Consider the following 20397-nt stretch of genomic DNA (forward strand, 5'->3'; position numbering starts at 1 on the left):
CTCTTCTCTGCAGCCTCTTTGATTTTTCTAACGTACAAATCAAAGATCCTCCCAATGGTCCCCAAGATAGAATCCACATTCCGTAGTGAGCCTTGCAAGGGCCCTCGAGGTCTGGTTTTCACCTATGACTCCAGCATCATTTCTCACCACACCCTTTCCAGAACTCTACATCCCCTAAAAGGGCCTTGATCTCAGATGCTGCTGCACCTTTGTGCAAACTCTTCCTTTCCCTAGGATGTCCTTTCCCATGTCTTCCTGTCTATTTAACCCCTACTGACTAACTTCCTGTCTGTGTAGACATCCCTTCTTCCAGGAAGACCTTCTTCACCTCCGTTACCCACACCCTTGAAGACTGGATTATAGGCCACCCCATTACATTCCCACTGTACCTAGGACTTTCTCCATCTCAGCACTTATCTCTCCATATTAGTTGCTTGTTTACTTGCCTGTATATCCTATTTGTGAATTCCTTAAGGGGGTTGCATGTTGTATGTGCCTGGTTCAGTTGAATACAGGTGAGTATCTAGGTTGTAAGAAAGATTTAGAGAACACCTTTCTCAGAACAAACACTTCTTTGGAATTAAGGGGCTCTGAGAACCCAGCTTGAGCCAACCCTATTCTTCCCCCAGAATTCATAAGAAGGTTCTCTATTGAAATGACAAGGTATCTGAACCTTCTGAACTTGAAATTAAAGTGTAAAACACAGAGCTGATCAGGTGTAGGAAAGCAGTGGTTTGGCTCCATCTGGATGTGTAGACAAACAGATGACAGCCGGAGACCTCACCTATATCTTTGTGACCTTCTACGAGCTATACAGCTCTCCCGTGGAAATGAAGTCATAGTTTCAAAAGAGAGCCATAGATTTGTGTGAATACAAATCCCGAATTCCTAAAGCTGAGAGGGATATAAGTTTATTCAACATATTTCAGTGTTTTGACACTGTTTGAAAGCCTCAAACAGTGTGGAATGAATTACTTGGTCTAGGAGGCTCTAAAGAAGATGCAGATTAGGCCCCAGTCTTGCTAGGGGCTTAGTCCAATTATATCCCCCAGGGCACTTAAACAGGAGCCAGTATATTAGAGTACAGTGCATATTAACGAAATGTGGGTGTTAGGAAAGAATACACCCTTACTGGTGAACTGGTGCTGTGTGCCCAAGAATGGTGACAGTGAGTTCAATGTCAGCTGCCCTCTCTTAATCCTAGGCCTGGCTGAGCTGGGTTCCTGTATTGGTTAGCTACTGCTGCATAACAAACCACCACCAAACTCAGTAGCATTAAACAGTAAGCATATGTTAGTAATCTCTGGGTTAGTTGGGTGCTGCTTCTGGTCTTGGCAGGATTCACTCACGTGTCTGTGGTCACAGTGCATTGAGTCAGCAGTGCTGTTAATCTTGCCTGGGTCTCTCACATACGTGGAGGTCAGCTGGTTTTGAGCTGGTCCAAGTGGTTACTGCAATCACATTTGCTGACCAAATTAAGGCATCCATCTAGCCAAAGGCATAAGGAAATAAACATCTGTTGTTGATGAAAGGAGCTGCAAGATCACATTGCAGAGGGTGTGGATATTTAGGGAGAGTGTGGAGAACTGTGACCATTTTCTCAATCCACCTATCACCATCTCTAACCTGGTTCTCCATCCTGGGAAGCCTGGGAGTGGGGAAGAAATAAGTCTGGTGTTGGAAGGGTTTTTACAGTGATGGGTTAGCCCAAGCCCCAGTCTCTGAAGTTCTTACACTGCCTTTTCCTCACTGCTGTCATCAGAAGTGAGGGCACCTTTTTGATTCGCTGACCTTGGACTTTATCCATGAAGACATGCTTCTTGTCAAACAACTAATGGCAATGAATGGAGAGTTGCTTCTTCTTATCTTAAAACAACACAATAGTCCTGATCAGATTTTCTGGTCAGGAAATCCAATCTCCACAGTCATCATTCACTCTTTTATTTTTTTTAATTTTATTAAATTTATTGCGGTGACATTGGTTAATAAAATTATATAGGTTTCAAGTGTACAATCATCTGCATATTGCATTATGTGTTCACCACCCGAAGTCAAGTTCCTCCTGTCACCATATATTTGACCCTTTTTAGCCTCTTCTACTTCCCCTCCACCACCCTTTCCCTCTGGTAACCACCATACCGTTGTCTGTCTATGAGTTTTTGTTCAATTATTGTTTGCAGTTTTATATCCCACATATAAGTGAAAACATATGGTTCTTGGTTTTTTCCCATCTAACTTACTTCAGTTAGCATGATATTCTCAATATCACTCACTTTTGCTAACTCATGTGAATCACCTCTTCATTATTTCAAGGTGTAACAATCACAATACTTTTAAAGAATTCCCCTCCTCACCAGCACTGAGCTACCAACTGCGCACTTTTGTACAAATTTAGTGGAGTAAGCTGATTTAAAATTGTTATTTTCTTTCTGTGGAGCCACACACTTCTTGTAGTGGCTGCCCAGTTCACAACTTTAGCTCCATCTGTGGGTGCACACGGGTGGGCCTCAGCCTGCCTGCCCTATAAGAGTCATTCCCCATTGCTAACTAATTCAGGGACAGCTCCTGACCTGGCCAGGCCAGTCACCTGGTAATTAAGAATTCTGAGCTGAGATGCACAAAGCCAGGGTCCCGGCAGCAGAATCAGGTCCAAGGCTGCGGGGATCTGAGGAGAACTGAGGCCTCCGGGATAGCCCCATTTCCTGGGCTTCCCTGGGTCTCACGGTTCAATAATTTCATGGATTCCATGAGATTTCCCAATATTCGTTCAAATAATCTCTCCTTTTTTAAATGTAGCAAACCAGAATAGATTTCTGTTGCTTACAACCAATAGACCCATAACATTCCTCTAAAAACTTCCCTGTTTAAATAGCTCATGGTCTGTACTTCACTGTTGTTTCAGGGAGTGAGGGTGGGGAGAATAGCCAACATCCATAGAAACATGTGAAATGAACAGATCTTTTGTCCCTGAAATTCAACTTCAGGAGTTTATCCCACAGATACACCATCCATGTGGAAAGTGACACATGTATAAGAATATTCACCAAGGCATTGTTTTTAATAGTAAAATATTGGAAACAAACAAATTCTCACCAATAGAAAACACACCAGCTCTTATGGTGGTTTCAACCACTGAACCCCCACAGGTAGGGTCCTTCCCTTGGGTTGGGCATGGAGCCCACAGATGAACTTGGCAGTGAGGTGAGCTAAAAGTGAAAAAGGCACAGGGGACAGATCACGTATAATTATTTCTCCTAAATCTAGTCAGATGTTCATATTCTTCCTGCTTCTCTGAAGAATAACATCTCTTTTTTCCCTCCCTTCTTAAAACTGTGTCCTCTCATCTTTCTCTGCCCTGAAATTCACTGAGAAGGAGGAGAAAATGCCCATGAACTCCATTCATGGCACATTCATTCTTGCATTAACTCCTGACCACGTCAGTGCCAGGCACGGTGCCAGCAGCTGGGGTCCAACTGTGGCCAAAACAGATGAGGTCTCTGTCCTCAGGGAATTGCATTCTAGGTGGGAAAAGAATGACTGAAAATATATAAGCAGGTAAATAGGATAGGTAATTATACTTTGTAATGAGAAATCTAGAAAAAAGCAAACAAGTTGCTGGGGTCACGTGGGGAGGCTGGCAGTGGAGAAACTGCAGGGGTGGTCAGAGATGGCCTCACTGAAGAGGTGATATTAAAGCCAGTTGTTGAACAACCAGATGGAGCCAGCCCAATGGAGGTCTAGGGAAGAGAGTTTCAGGCCATAGAAACAGCGCAAAGGCCTCGAGGTGGGAAAGGACCAGGCATGTTGGATGGAAGCCAATGTTGCCATATGTAAAGGGCAAAGTGGAAGCAGGAAGGAAGAGGTGTGAGAGGCATCAGGGCCATGTAACAACTCCTACAGACTCATTTACCTATTTACTCACTAGGCCCGAATCTCCTCCGGGGCCAGCACTGCGTGTCCAAGGAAAGCATAAAGGCCTCTGATGTCCCCAGCCTGTGTAAAGCGCGCCAGCCCCTCTTAGACCACCTGAACAGACTGCCAAAGCTTAAATACGTCATCACTTAGGTCAACCAGATGGCCCAAGTCTGGCAGTTCAGCAGGACATTTATTTCCTATTTCAACTTATTCTATGTAACTAATTTTCCTATTCTACGTGGTTGACACTCAACAGATCTTGTTGATAACTTGCTCTGAATATTCAACAGTTCCTTACTTCGCTCTATACAGACTAGATTCAAACCCCATCTCATCACTCATGTCTATGTGACTTTAGAGACAGTTTAATCTTTCTGTGCCTCAATTTCCACATATGCAAAGGGAGACAAATAATGGTACCTACTTCATGGGGTTGCTGTAAGACTCAAATTCAGAAACATGTGTGAAATGCTTGACTGCATGCTCTAAGCCTTAAGAGCTGTTGCTGACTCTTCTTTGTTATTCAGGGAGAAGTCCTTTCTGTTTTCTTAGCAGGGGAGCCTCTCTAACTGCCCTCCCCTCCTCTCCCCCAGTGTTCTGGTTACTTTAGAGAAGTGTGAACTTTGACACTGAGGCATATTTAACTTGGGGAGGTAGAGGGCACCAATGGTGTTTGCCACGAGAAGGCTTATCTGCCTGCTGTGTGAACTGGCCAGGCTGCTCACAGATGCATGTCTGTGGGTAATTCATGACGACCTCACAGAGGCTGGATCTTACAAGATGGGGTGTGTAACCTTTAGAGGACCTGGGGAAACCCAGCAGATGTGACCGTGTCTGGTGACATGGGCTTTAGAGGCCCCTGAACCCAAAATTACAGTGGACCTGGCTGGTGTGGCTCAATTGGTTGAGCATTGCCCTATGCACCCAAAGGTTGCAGGTTCAATTCCTGGTCGGGGCACATGCCTGGGTTGCAGGCTCAATCCCCAGTGGGGAGCATGCAGGAGGCAGGAAATCAATGTTCAGATCTCACATCCATGTTTTTCTCTCTTCCTTTCTCTCTCTCTAAAAATCAATAAAAATATATTTTTTAGAAATTACAGTGAGATAATAGAATAATTGCTATTGTTTTTAAAAAATATATATTTTTATTGATTTCAGAGAGGAAGGGAGAGGGAGAGAGAGATAGAGAATTCAATGATCAGAGAGAATCATTGATCAGCTGTCTCCTGCATGCCCTACACTGGGGATCAAGCCTGCAACCCAGACATGTGCCCTGACCAAGAATCGAATGGTACCTTCCTGATTTATAGGTTGATGCTCACCCATTGAGCCACACCGACCAGGCTGTTGTTGTTTTAAACTACTATGTTTTGAGTTGGTTCATTACAACGCAGTAGATAACTGGGATAGGTAATTAATGGGGAATTGTGGTCAGAGGCTATTGTGGGGCTGTTGAATGTATCTCCAAAGCTCATGTCTTTGGGTATTACTAGACTGCCAGAGACAGAGAGACAGAGAGAGGAGGTGTTTCTTAATCAGGCACTCCCCTTTACATTCACCTATGTGGGGGCGCATCCATCTCTTCTCAGTGGGAAATGCTGCCCTCCAGTTTGCTGCGGTGACCTCACTGGAACTTGCATACCACTTAGTGAGAAAATCAGAAAGTGGGGCCCATTTGGCTCACAAGTACACGCACAGGTACATAGGTACAAAGCTGGGGACTTTGGACACCCTTTTAATCAAGCATTCTTTCCTCTTCCCAGGCTCGTGGAAAGATCGGACCACGATTATTAACCTCGTTCTGTGTGTTTGTGCAGATTAAACTATTAAGTGCACACAGCATGTTTTATCATCACCTGCTGTTTCCTGAGGCAGCGTCCAGACGATAAAGCTGGGGTATAAAAGCCAGCCCGGGCACTGGCTCCAGAGGGAGAGGAAACCTGGACCGTCTGACAGGGTAAGTCCCCTTGGCCATTCTCCCACGATCTGTGGAGGAGAGGCCGGGCAAATCGCCTGGCATCCCTGAGTCTGCTCGTTGCCCTGGCACCACTTGATGAGGCTGATAGCATCTGAATGTATTGCAGATGGTGAGCATCTGGGCCATTGCGCTCTTCCTGCTGGGAGCAGCCCAAGGTGAGAAACAGCACACCTGCCCCCTGGGGAGAACTGGAGCCCCCCGTCTCAGCTCCGGCCAGAGACACTGAGGCCTGACAGGGCTTCTGGCAGCTGAGGGCAACTTCAGATCCAGACAGAGGCGGGTGGGGCTGGCACTGTCTGGGAGCGAGGCCAGTATGAGGGGGACCCACCCGCTTTGCAGCATCTCCCCAGCATCCTGCCTTCATGCCTGGAGTGCGTAGGCCAGACTTTTCTAGAGAAAGCATTAAACACCTGCCTGAATTAACAAATTGACTTACCAGTGCCCATTCCCACGTTAGTTAAATAAATATATTTGAAGAGCTGAGCTGGGACACAGGCCTTTGACTCAATGGGACAGGTCCTGGACCAGAAGGTGGCACTGGGGGCAAGAAAATACGGTGGGGCAGAGGCGGGCATCTGCACAGTCTTCAGACTGTCCCCAGGCAGGGGAGTGACCAGGCGGAGCAGCAGTGACATCCCAGCTCCCAGCTCCAGAGTTAACCCTTGAGCAAGCCACCCTTTCTCCACAGGAAAAGAAATCTGCTATGGTCGGCTCGGCTGCTTTTCCGACTCTGAGCCCTGGGGTGGGACTGTCATCAGGCCCCTGAAAGTCCTTCCCTGGAGCCCCGAGAAGATCGGCACCCGCTTCCTGCTCTACACCAACGAGAACCCAGACACCTTCCAGGTGAGGCCGCTGTCATTTCAACATCCTTGTAACTGGGTAGGGGCTGTGCCACCCCGCACACCAGGAGGTTCTTTCCTCTGTACCCACCTCCTCCATAACACTCTGCCCCACACCAGCCCTCCAGCTGCACCCTCAGGCCTGGGCAGAGTAGGTCTTCAGTAAAAAGTTGGCTTGAATGAATGAATGGCTCACATTCCCCTGAACCTCTAGTTGGTTATGGGACTCAGTTTTGGGCAGTGAGCTTACCAGAGAACGCTGTGAAAGGTAAGACCTTGAGCCACGATCCAGACCCAGTGGAGGCAGTGAGTCCTGACATGGGAAGGTGGGGCAGGAAAAGGGAGGTCAGGGTGGGCTTCATGGAAGAGGTGGCCTTTGTGCTACATTTTGGAAGGCTATAGCATTGGGACAAGTAGAAAATGGAAGAGAGGGGCAGTCCTGAGTGGTTGGGCTGCAAAAACATGCAATCCCTCTGCGTTTGTCACAGAATCTCCTTCTCTCTGATCCATCAACGATTGAGGCATCGAATTTTCAAACAGACAGGAAGACCCGCTTCATCATCCACGGCTTCATAGACAAGGGCGATGAGAGCTGGGTGCTGAAGATGTGCAAGGTAGGAGCCGGCTCCCGTCCCCGTGGCCCGCTCTGCCAGCCGCTGCCACTGCGTCCCGCCAACGTCCCTGCATCCCTTTAAGCAGTCGCAGTAAATGAGCTCGAAATGCAATTCAGCTCCTCTTTACGAAAGTAAAATTTCCTTCCCACTGGACTGCATCTCGACCCCGAAACGATGCCACCTGTTATGTAGACAGATGCTTCCTCGCTTCTGGCTACATCAAGGTTAAGTGTTGTCTGCTGCCCTGTTGTCCATGAGGGCGTTTGGAATCCTGTCTAGGAGGAATTCTATTCTTTTCGTTCAGATCTTTCCCCCATCCCTGAGAGTCAGGCGCGTGTTGCTAGGGCCATTTCTGTGAGAACGAAAAACTGAGATTGGCCGGTGACTAAAAGGGCAGCATAGAAACTGCCCAAATTGTAATGTAACATAGCACCTGTTGGTCAGAAGAACAGGCAGCAGGCAAACACACTCATGTGCACATACATACGTATGCACACACACAGACACACGTGGACACGTGTGCACAGGCACACACAGAGAATATACTATTCTCCTTTCTTTTTGTGTACACACTGGTTCAGTCTACTTTTCCGGCACCGGAGCATTTACCCAGCACACCATTAGTAACCCTGATCTATAACGCCACCAGGAAAAGTTACAAACCAGAAAATTGAAGGCATTCTGTGTTTGCCCTTGGTTTTCCAGGCATTTAACTCTCTGTCTCACCATGAATAAGCACTTTAGCGTATAAACTGTAAGATATAGCGGATGCCCCAGTTCTCCAGAGGTTCCTCAGGGTGGCTTTAAGAATAAAAGTCCTGTGGAATAACCTCCTGTATCCCTGTGTGTGTGAGCGCACATATTCGTATCACAGACGTGAAAAGATTCAGAGTGGTTTTACATTTGTAGGGCCGTTTCTTTTTTCTTTTTTTAATATATATTTTTATTGATTTCAGAGAGGAAGGGAGAGGGAGAGAGAGAGAGAGAAACATCAATGATGCGAGAAACTCATTGATTGGCTGCCTCCTACATGCCCCACACTGGGGATCGAGCCCGCCACTCAGGCATGTGCCCTTGACCGAATCGAACCTGAGACCCTTCAGTCCACAGGCTGATGCTCTATCCACTGAGCCCTACTGGCTAGGGCTCTTTTCTTTTTTTAATCTTTATTGTTGAAAGTATGATATCTGCTCCCTTTTTCCCCCTATTGACCTATTCTAACCCATCCCTGCCATCTGCCCCAGGCCTTCACCGACCCGTTGTCTGTGTCCATGGGCTATGCATCTATGCATGCAAGTTCTTTTGTTGATCTCTTCCCACCCATCACCCTCCCCCGCCTTCCCTCTGAGGGAAGCAGTCTGTCCCATACTTCCTGTCTCTATAGGGACCGTTTCAAATTCCAGCTGGCCATGCGCACCGCCTGGCAGGACGTCTAAGGACACACCAGTTCCTTTAACCTCCAGGAAGTTTTCCTTTCAGAATTCTTCAACCTCTTTAAAGTCAGGGTAGTTCTAGTTCTCAAATATGTTCAGCATGTGTTCTCTCCATGAGTCTATGCTTCCCTGACCCTAAAATCAATAATGCTTCCCTCTACCTTCCAACTTAGTCCAGGCCCAGCAGGCTGGGCTGAAGGCAAGCCCGGCGATTGGCAGAAGCTGACAGGGCCCCTTGAGGTCAGACCCACAAGGACATTTAGACACTGGCCCCCAGAGGTTGCACGTGAGGCCTTCCCTTTTCCAAATGGGGCTCCGTGAGGGATGGAATTGTTCCCCCCACCGAAGCAGCCTTGTTGAATTTGGGGGGAGAATACCGGAGCGGCCAGCTTTCCTACCAGCTGGAGAGAGAATCTGTGTGCATTCACCCGGGGTGACTCCTGACAGCAGGCTTCCCTACGTCTAGTTAATCTCAGCGCCCACCCAGGCCAGGACAGGGCACGGCCAGTCGCAGCTGCTAGCGTCGGTCCCTGAGCCCTGGCTGGATGTGGCTTCAAGGGCCCGCGCGATAACGCCTGCTGTCTCCCACCAGAACATGTTCGAGGTGGAGGAGGTGAACTGCATCTGCGTGGACTGGAAGAGGGGCTCGCAGACCACCTACTCGCAGGCCGTCAACAACGTGCGCGTGGTGGGCGCCCAGGTGGCCCAGATGCTGGACGTGCTCAAGGTGAGTGGAGGGGCCGCGGGGCCGCCCAGGAGGCAGGCGGGGCCCTGGTCTCACTTGGGTCAAGATGCTGCTGGCATTATAGATTTAAAGAAGAGTGAGAAAGAATTGATATTTCTCCTCGTGCCTTACTTAGAAAACTCTGAAATTCGCCTGAGTGGATTTTCTGGGAGGAAGGGTAAGCGCTAAGAGCGCACACTGGGGGCTTTTGTATTGCCTTCGATGAACAGACAAGAAAGCTTAACTGGTTTGCCCCCTCATAGAGCCGATGAATATGAGTTATCTTTGGGCCCCAAGCATCTAGCTCCAGGGGTCCCACTATACCAAGTGGGCTCTGTTTGGGGGAAACAGCTTGTCCGGGGAGAGCCAGTGGAGCCGAAGGACTGTGTACAGTTAGCATGTACCACTCCACTGGCCCGTTGTTGGGGGTCCTGTTGATGCTGGGGAGCCCCTTCTGCACAATCAATTCAGCTGTGTCTTCCTGCCCTGGTCTTCCTTTTCCCTAATTCTTTGTCTAAGTCCCTAATTTACAGTGACTCTTTTGTCTACCAGATAAAGGTCCCAGCCACTTCTGTCTTATATTTCAAGAGTCTGTGAAAGAACCAATTGGTTCTAACTACCCCCGCAGCAATCAAAAGCTGGGGTATTTGTACTAGAGGCACCGGAGACCAATAAATGAGTATATTTGGGTGAACATCAGTGAGACCAACATGTGCCAACACCTCGTACCTCTATGTTATGTTTGTTCATCCACTACTTTGGGGGTACAGGGTCAGGAGCTGTGCTAGGAGGTGAAGAGGATGGATGAGGACCCAGAGGCTGGAGGAGCTTATAGTGGAACCTGACCAATAGAGTGTGGTCAGGTTCTGGTAGGGAGGGTCCCGGGCTATCTGGAAGCAGGTGGGTGGGTCGAGTTGATCCGTTTAGGGCGGGGGTGGGGCTGATGTGAGCTGTGTGGATGAGAGCTGGGCAAGTAGTTGGGGAGATGGACAACCACAGGAAGAGAGTTCCGAACCAGGCCCAGAGGTCAGAGACTGTGACATATTTGAGGTCCTGAAAGTTCCCCAAAGGATTCACTAGAGAAGAGTCTAGAAGGTCATGTGTTGAGTCAGGAAAGCTCTGAGGCCCTGGTAATGAGCTTGGACTTGATACTAAGGGGAGGGGGAGCCACAGAAGGTCTCAGCAGAGGAGTCACAGTATCAGGTTTGCACATCCCAAAAACCACCACAAAGAAATGTCCTCAAAATGCCATCTTCCCTCTCCAGACAAACTACAGCTACTCACCCTCCCAAGTTCACCTCATTGGCCACAGCCTGGGAGCCCACGTGGCCGGAGAGGCAGGGAGCAGGACCCCAGGCCTGGGCAGGATCACCGGTAAGGCCCAAGGGGCGGGGCCCTGGGTTTTGTCCCCAGTAACCCCACGACATGGTACAAGACTGCAGCCCAGCTCAGAACTGGCCCGAAGGAGACTGTCCCCCTTGGCAGCGGCAGGGAGCTTGCACCAAGCATTTCAGGAGGCCCCCGGGAAACGGGGATGAGGCTTCATTCCTCTTTGTTTCTCTCTGCTACTTCCGCCTCTGCCCCTGTCCCTTCTCTCTAAAACCAAGTTTCCTGGTGATGTGGGTTGCTCAGCAGGACTGGGCACCCGGGAAAAGGCAGAGTTAGGCTGGTATGAACGTGGGCTGGTATAATTCAGAAGGGTCCATATTGTCATTCCTCTCTCCCCTGCTCTTTGAAATCAAGGGCAGAATAGAACATGGAAAGTATGCTTCCCTGGTCTCTGCTGGGACAAGAAACCCAGCCACCAACAGGCCAAAAGCATCCTTTTAGCCCAAGCAAAGCCTTCACATTGTAACAATAGCAACAAAAGATATCTGAATAATAATAATAATATAATTGTTAGCATAGTTTAAGTGTCGACTTATCCCCAAACACTATACACAGTGCTTTACACCTTCTCATTTAATCCTCAGAACCAAAGAAACAGGCTCAAGAAAGGGAGTGGCTTGTCCAAGGTTACGTCACTAGAGGTAGAACTGAGATTCAGACCCCGTTTTGCTGTCATTCAGCTCAAACAAGTCTCTACCTTTGTAAGGACTTTCCCTTTTCTATTCAGCAGACTAACTATGTTCATGCCTTTTTGGCTGCTCTGACCAAACCTTCAAAAAAAAACTGTTGACAAATCCAAGAGCCCTTCCAAGAAGTAACTATAGTCAAGACAAAATAATAATAATTAACATTTTCCTTATACAGCCATGATCGTGTGCCAGGCACTTAATGCTCCATATATTGACTCATTTAATCTTACAACAACCATGTGGAATAGATGCTATTATTACCCCCATTTTGTAAGTGGGGAAACAGAGGCACAATAAAGGTCAAGTGATTCACCCAAAGTCATGCAACTTGCCCAAGAAGTAGCCGAGTAGGGCTTGGAGCCAGGCACCCAGTCCCAGAATCTTGCTCTTATCTACAATACCACACGGCTTTGCCCCCCTTTTGCTTCAAATTTGGGAAGTGAAAGATAATGTTTAAGAAGAAAGATATATACATAAAGGAGAGCATCTGATGTAGAAAAAAAAATCCCTGCTCCAAAGAAAAAATCTAAATGTCTCTGTTCATCTGCCCTTCCCTCTCCATGCCACTGGAGCCCTCTTGCGATGAGCAATTGAGACTCTGTGTCCAGGTGGCCATGGCACTGGACACCTCCCGGTTGTGGCACCCCTTTGGTTAAACGGTGCATGGCCTGAGCAGCTGTACATCTCGGTCCTGTGGCCACCACAGTGAGGCCTGTGGTCTGCAGCACTGACCATCTCTCTTAGGGTTGGATCCGGTAGAAGCAAGTTTCCAGGGTACTTCTGAAGAGGTCCGACTTGATCCCTCCGATGCTGCCTTTGTGGATGTGATTCACACGGATGCAGCTCCTCTGATCCCCTCCTTGGGTGAGGCCAATGATGCTCCAGCCGTGCGCATGTGCAGGTGGGTTTTACCCAGGAGAGCCGTGCACTGGAAAAAAACTCATTGTTATTCCACACATTTCAGGTTTTGGAACCAGTCAACTGGTTGGTCACCTTGACTTCTTCCCCAATGGAGGAGAGGAGATGCCGGGGTGCAAGAAGAACGCCTTGTCACAGATTGTGGACCTGGACGGCATCTGGTCAGGTAAAGCCAGACTGGCACACTGCCTTCCTGGGGTGAGCAGCGCCTTCCCCACAGCAGATCTTAACAAATAAAACACTCCGCTCTTTAAATATACCACCCCCCTTCTAGACCTTAATTCTGAAAACTATAGCTATATATCATTTGTTGTATCTAAGCTCTGCTGATTTTGTACTTCCATAAAACATTGTTGTGGATGTCCTGGAGTGTGCAAGCAACAAAGAATTACCAAACCATTGCTTAAAGCTCTAACTCCAACAATAAATTGGTAGATACACATAACAAAGTAAGGGAAAACGATGAAAGTAAACATCCTGACTCCAAGAGAATTTGTCTGCCAGTTTCTCCCTTGGGAGTCAGTGGTATGCTTCAAGCTTATGCAACTGGCTTCGTTTCCGTTTCCATTTGCACAGTGAGCGTCACCATTCCCCAGTGTTGAGTCAAGAATGAGAAGCAATCACACCTGAGGAAGGTTAGCGCGGAGACTGGGCTATTCGAGGTGGTTAGTCTTTGTCATTGATCAAGAGCCCTGGGACAAAGGGCATTCTTCAGACGCAGCTCTGACTGTACTTAATAATGTTAAAAGTACAGTGGAAAGGCAAGGTTTTCAGCCAGAGGCATCATTTGGCATCATAGAGGTCAAAACCCTTGGTGATCTGACCAGATCTAATGAGTAAAGATTTTTATTGAATTCAATCGAAATGGCTTGGCAAGTACGGACACTATCAAAGCAAATATTGAGGATAAGACTTGTAGGTTTGTCTTTTATAGCTTTATGAGGGTTTGCATGGTTAGGGCAGCCTAAACTCTCCATCAGTGATGGCCAAGCAAGTTCAGCCCAGGCCTGGAAAGGAGGAATCTGTCCCTTGGCAGGAGTTACGGAAGCCAAGGAGGATTGTAAGGAGTGAGATGCGTGAGAGTGGTAGGGATGCTCATATACAGCCACCTAAAGCTACTCAGCCCTCCTCTTCATTTGCATGAACATGTTGTCACTCTGATTTTAGCATGTCTCGGAGGTCAATGTCACATCTGGTTGTGTCTTCAAGGACCTCCAGCTTGGTGCCTGGGACATAGGATGGCAGAGGGTAGAGGTGTGGACTCACATGGGCTTGGGTTTACTTCCCAGCTCAGCCATTTGCAAGCTGTAAACTGAAATCTGAGTGTGTCATTTATAGCTCTTCCTGCAGTTAGGGATGGGATGGTATCCACCTCCTAGGAAGGGAGAGGAGGATATGGACGATCCATGTGACGTTCTCAGTACCACTGCCCAGCACACAGAAAGCACCCTCTATGTGCTAACTGCTTTAATGTGGCTGGACTTGGGACTGACCTGAAATTTCTGAAAATACAGTCCCACCCTGGAACCATCCCACCTGGAGAGGCAGAGACGCTGTCACAGCTCCCTGACCACCTGTGTGGACTTCTTCACTTGTTTCCCCAGGAACCAAGGACTTTGTGGCTTGCAATCACCTAAGAAGCTACAAGTATTACGCAGACAGCATCCTCAATCCTGATGGGTTCACTGCGTACCCCTGCGCTTCCTACAGGGCCTTTAAGTCGGTGAGTTATTGCCCCACGCCGGGTCCCACTGTGGGACTGTGGTCCAGCTGTGTTTGGAATCTGCAGTACCTGCTTTCCTGCTCCTGACCCTCCTCTCCTTGTTTGGACTGGCCCATCAGAGTTCCTGGTCCTGTGGGGCGGAGGGAAACAAAGCTGTAGGCAGGCGGTGACCAGCACTCTAGATGAGTCACGTGGGTGAGGAAGACTCTGAAAAATCAGAGAAAAGAGCAGTCCATTCGAAGATCTAGAAAGGCTTCCTACAGGAGGCAATGTTTGACTCTGTAAAATCACATTTCGAAGGCAGAGAAGGAGTGTCTGTGTCTGGCCCAGGCAGAGCAAGAATAGAAGAATGTACCAGGGGTGAATTCACATGAGGTACAAAGTGGTGGTGGAAGGAAAGACGGATGCTGGGGTTCAATGCCAGTCCGGGACTTTGTGCTCATGCAGCCAGCAGTGAAGGGAGAGATGGAGGGAATGGCATTCTGGAGCCTGCCTGTTCTGGCTCATGAGAGCCGGTGGGAGCAGTCTCTTCCCACTGCCACATTCAGCGACATCATGTTGGTAGCCTGAAAACGGCCACCGTCAGAGTATTTACACCATGGAAATTGGCAAACACTGCAATCAGGATTGGTTGGGTTTCGTTTTGTTTGTTTTTTGTCCCACAGTTGTCTGTTAACCATTCACCAGCACATCACTCCCTGGAAGGTGTATTCAGGGGTCCTCAAACTTTTTAAACAGGGGGCCAGTTCACTGTCCCTCAGACCGTTGGAGGGCTGGACTAGAGTTTAAAAAAAAAACTATGAACACATTCCTATGCACACTGCACATATCTTATTTTGAAGTAAAAAAACAAAACGGGAACAAATACAATATTTGTATTTGCATGTGGCCCACGGGCTGTAGTTTGAGGACCCCTGGAACATGGGGCCCAGTGTTTTCTAAATATGGGCATCCTTATTTTCTAAAGCTCCCCAAGCAGTTCTAATGTATGGGCCCCTGGCTTGCATAGGTAATTTCCAGATCATCTCTTCCAGTTCCCTTCTGCTTACAAATGAAGAAGCTCAGACTGTAGGACAATTGCTCCCCTGGACGGATGGATCTTAAAAAGACAAATTCACTCCTTACAGCCTGATGTGTCTCTTCTCATTAGAACAAGTGCTTCCCCTGCCCAGATGAAGGGTGCCCGCAGATGGGTCACTACGCCGATAGGTTTGCTGGCAAGGCAAGCCCGGAGGAGCAGAAATACTTCCTGAACACAGGCGATTCCAGCAGTTTTGCCCGTAAGTTGCACCTAGACTTTCCCTCCCGGCTAAAGGAAGCTTAGTTTCTGTTATAAGCAAAGGGCTTGTCTCTGACCTGAAACATTTATGGACACATTTTTATGATCTTAGAAAAAGGACACATCCACCCAAACCATCCCATTTAAGACTCGCCTGGGGATTTAGAAAGAGCCTGCATTTCTCCCATTTTATTTCTGTGGCATGAAATGAGTGGAAGCAAATAGTATAATTAATGCGATAGCAGCAATTTGTATGTCTCTGTGGCATCTACCCTGAATTTTTACTGCTCCACAGTTCATGGTCCCTTTTTTCCATTTTTTAAAATTAAATTTATTGGGGTGACATTGGGTAATAAAATTAAATAGTTTTCAAGTGTACAATTGCACAATTCTATGATACATTACCTGTATATTGCATTGTGTGCCTACCACCCAAAGTCAAGTCTCCTTCCATCACCATATATTTGACCCCCTTTACTCTTAAGATTATGTCACATACATACACCTGCTCTTCTATTAATTCAACAAATATTTACTTGTTACCAGCTCTTTGCTGGGCTGAGCCCCTTAAGAAGCCCAACTCCAGTCTCTCCGTTCCCCTCCCACCTCCCATCCACCAGTACCTGGTACCCAGGGGCTGCCCCTCTGGTGGAGAGTGGATGGGAATCAGAAAGGGGTGATTTCTCTCAAAAACCTGCTGGATGGACTAGGTCATGGGGTACAAACCGGGCATGTTTGGGTTACTTTGCATGGACCCTGCCCATGAATGGGTCCCTAAGATGTTTCACTGTAAAAACGAGGCTGTATTATATAAATACATGAATATAAAACCTGCTTTATATAGTCGTCAGGTTTACTGAGACATATTTTTTTACAGCAAAATTCACCCTTTTTAGTGGATAGTTCTATGAGTTTTGACAAATGACTAATCATGTAACTATCTCCACAATCAAGACATAGGACATTTCCATCACCAGGTACATTTTTAAAAAGACACTGGTTAATCAGACCTTTCCCTGATGTAGTGATACATGACATACTTGCCCATAGTTAACAACAAATTAAGCATTCACACACCTTGTATTAATTCCTCAACCAGCATTAATGGATGGAAATCAGACTATGCTAGACACTGGGGGTGCAGGGAACAAGACATGCTGCGCATGAAATTTATAGCCCAACAGCGAAGACAGAACCGGAGCCAGCAGCTATAAGGGTGTTGTGCCTGGCGGGCCCTGACCAGAGGGACAGGGACAACATCTCTGAGGATGTGGAGGACAAATAGGAATTAAGCAAAAGATGTGTGTATGTGTATGTGTGTGTGTTTTTTAAAAATATATTTTTATTGATTTCAGAGAGGAAGGGAGAGGGAGAGAGAGGTAGAAACATCAATGATGAAAGAGAATCATTGATCGATCTGCTGCCTGCTGCACACCCGCTACTGGGAATGGAGTCCACAACCTGGGCACATGCCCTTGACCAAAATCCAACCCAGGACCCTTCAGTCCACAGGCCAACACTCTATCCACTGATCCAAACCAGTTAGGGCTGTATGTGTGTTTATACAAAGGATGTGTGATGTGTGTGTACATGTGTGTATGAGTGTGTGTTTGTATATGTGAGTGTGTGGTTATATGTATATAATGTTAGTGTGTGGTTATCCTATATAATAAAAGCCTAATATGCTGAGTCCAACTGTTCGTTTGACCAGTCGCTATGATGCGCACTGACCACCAGGGGGTAGATGCTCCGACCGTAGCAGGTTAGCTTGGTGCTGCCAATCAGGACTGGGTGAGTCGGGCCGGACATGCCCTGGAGCCCACCCGCAGTCCCTCCCCGGTCCCAATCGTGCACTGGTGAGGTCCCTCGTCCTGGCCTGCACCCTCTCGCAATTTGGGACACGCCCCCGCCCCCAGGGGATGTAGGAGAGCCAGTTTTGGCCCAATCCCTTCAGGCCAAGCCAAAGGACCCCACCGTTGCACGAATCTGTGCACCAGGCCTCTAGTATGTATATAGATTTGTGTGTATGTATGTATGTGTGCTCGTGGGCAGAGGCAGCACTCCAGGTATAAATCTGGGTGACAACTGAGCCCCACTCGGTGCTGGACACTACCAGGTCCTGGGGAGACAGAGATAAGACACAGGCACTGCCCGTTCCAGGCTCCCAGGACGACACTGCTGAGCTAGAGTTCCAGGTGAGGGCACGAGCCATCCTTTCTCTTTTCACCTTAACTCGTGGGACTGTCACTCAGAGCAGAACTGTCCCAAAGGACTTTCTGCAGTGACAGAAGTGGCATTAACCCCAGGCAGCAATGTAGCACTCAGCATGTGGCTAGTGAAACTGCAGAACTGAACTTGTAATTTGACTTAATTTGGATTTCGATTTCAGCAGCCATGTCTGGCTAGTGGCCCCTTGACTGGGCCATGCAGATCTGAAGGGAGACACTGCTAAATACTTATTTCCCCTCGGGCCTACTTTGAGTTGTAGATTAACATGTAGGATCTCTTACACTTTGATGCCTCAATCAATGTAAGGGTCAGAGACAGGCATCTGAGATGTGGGTCAAGTATTTTGTGCATGAATAACCCGAACTCTTCCATCCCCTGTGCAGGCTGGAGATACGGGGTTTCCGTCACAATGTCTGGGAGAATGGTCACTGGTCAGGTCAAAGTTGCTCTGTTTGGAAATAAGGGTAACACTCACCAATATGATATCTTCAGGTAAATTTCCTATCTTAGCGCCCCATCTCATCTGATGATGTACAGGGCCTTCAGATCCATCACTTAAATGCTCATCATCTCTTTATCTGTCAATGGATTTTAAATTCTTTCCTTTGTGAACCAAAGTTCATTTCAGACTTCCACTAACAACTTTTCCCCCTCTATTATAAATCCAGGCATTTCATTCTTTCTCGCTCAATAGGTCATATTTCTAAAAAACAAATCTAATTATTACTCCAGATATCATGCTTTCTAATTTGTTTAGTAGCATGTCCTTATGTTAAACCAAGTGGCTAACGTGTCATTATATAAATAATTCTTCCAGAAAAAAGTAATGTGAAGGAATTATATAATTTTCTATAAGAAAGTTTTGAAGAGAAATTGACCTGAGTTTGAGTAACCAACACTTAAATAATGGTTTGATTTCTGGCTTTTCCATTTCTCCATCCTTTATTTGGGAATCAATTTGGAAAAATACTCTCATTAATTCAGAGTATAAAAGAGCGGTGTGGCCTTATTTGGTCACTGGAAGTTGTTTCTATGAAGGAAAATGCTCCTATTTCTCTTTCAAGGGGGGTCCTCAAACCAGGCTCCACCCATTCCAATGAGTTTGACGCAGACCTGGACGTGGGAACAATTCAGAAAGTCAAGTTCCTTTGGAATAACCATGTGGTAAACCCCACCCTCCCCAAAGTGGGTGCATCCAAGATCACCGTGCAAAAGGGAGAAGAGAAGACTGTGTATGTATCTTTGCTGGCTTGTGCCTAAGGGTGTTTGCAGAGATTCCTGTTGGTAGGGACAACTCACCCCAGAAAGTCAAGTTATGAAAGGCAAGGTCAAGAGAGGTCTGAAGTGGGACTCTACCACAGAAATGTGGCCGATGTCATCAGATATTTACTTCTTGGTTTTTCCATTTGTTAACTGAGAGTCTTCTGTGCCTCAGTTTCCTCTCCTGTAATGTAAGACTCATGATAATCCCACTGAGGGTCATTGTCTGCAGCCAGTAAGAGCGCAATGTATTGTAGCTACTATACTGTTCAGCCAGGTCCCCAGAGTGGCTGAGCCGAGGGTGAGCCCAGCTGTAAACCAGTGTTTGTGGAGGGCCTGTGTGTGCTTGTGGAGAAGAGGGGACAGAGGACCCAGAGACCAGGGCCACTTCTGAGTAACAGCTGGCCTGTCCTAGAGCCCAGCTGCCTGTCACTGGCAGCCCAGAAGGCAATCACTTCTCCAGTAATTGGCTGAGGCTATAACCCTAATGCTTCCCTCCTTGCTTTGGAATTGTCAATCAGCAAATCCCTTTGCTGAACAAGTCTAATCACTAAGTAAGCAAGCCCAGCACTTAAAGAGGGTTCCTTTTTCTCCACAGGTACAACTTCTGTAGCACAGACACTGTGAGGGAAGACGTCCTGCTCACTCTCACGCCCTGTTAAACGCCAGGCACAATTTGGTCGCTGTGTTAACATCAATAAAATCCAATGATGCATCAATCTCCGCAGTCTGTCTCTATGCCAGCTGCCCCCTGCAGGGACATTTGGGAACTGAACATCTTAAAACTCCCAAATTTCCCGAGCATTTCCATATATTTGGGTTTCTTGCCATTGACCTCTGATCACACACCCTTTCCCCCAAACTTCCTTGGTCCTCATGGCCACTGTTCCCTCCTCACCTGGGAGGGTGGGTGCTTGTGCCTCAGCAAAGCCTTTCATCAGACAGTTGAGGAAGCTGAGGCTCAGGTCGGGGGTCTTGCTGTTCAAGCACACAGGGGTGAGTTAGAGTCCCCTCAGGACTGAGGGCCGGGCCCCTAACTCCAACTCCTCATCTCCTCCCTGACTCTGCCATCACCTTGAGGGATCATGGAAGGACCATGCTGTAACATGGAAGGACCATACTGTGGCATAGGAAGGACCCATGCTGTGGCGTGGGAAGGACCATGCTATGACATGGAAAGGCATGCTATGACATGGGAAAGACCATGCTATGACATGGGAAGGACCCATGCTGTGGTGTGTCCTTTGTGGTGGTAAATTCTGTGGTGATGGGACCACTTGGTGGCCCCGCTCTTGGTGAGGTATAGGGCTCCAGTATCCAGAGACTGTGATGGGCACATTTGCAGATCATGGACAGGCTCCCAGGCCCCTCTTCGCCTGCCTGGCAGGTGCCATCCCCGGACAAGCT

General features: G+C 47.7%; 1 protein-coding gene across 1 annotated transcript; it reads left to right on the forward strand.

The window, feature by feature from the left end:
- Window positions 1-5999: 5999 nt before the first annotated feature.
- LOC308529328 (inactive pancreatic lipase-related protein 1) lies at window positions 6000-19652 on the forward strand (the record flags this gene model as incomplete). Its single annotated transcript, XM_081105373.1, has 12 exons — window positions 6000-6048; window positions 6582-6736; window positions 7221-7346; window positions 9372-9506; window positions 10769-10877; window positions 12326-12445; window positions 12546-12665; window positions 14104-14222; window positions 15373-15502; window positions 18114-18222; window positions 18795-18962; window positions 19589-19652. 12 exons carry the CDS (start codon window positions 6000-6002, stop codon window positions 19650-19652), a joined length of 1404 nt encoding a protein of 467 aa, XP_080961499.1.
- Between the last annotated feature and the right edge of the window lie 745 nt (window positions 19653-20397).

The sequence above is a fragment of the Myotis nattereri genome (assembly GCF_964212035.1).
Source record: "Myotis nattereri genome assembly, chromosome: 13".
NCBI classification, from domain to species: domain Eukaryota; kingdom Metazoa; phylum Chordata; class Mammalia; order Chiroptera; family Vespertilionidae; genus Myotis; species Myotis nattereri.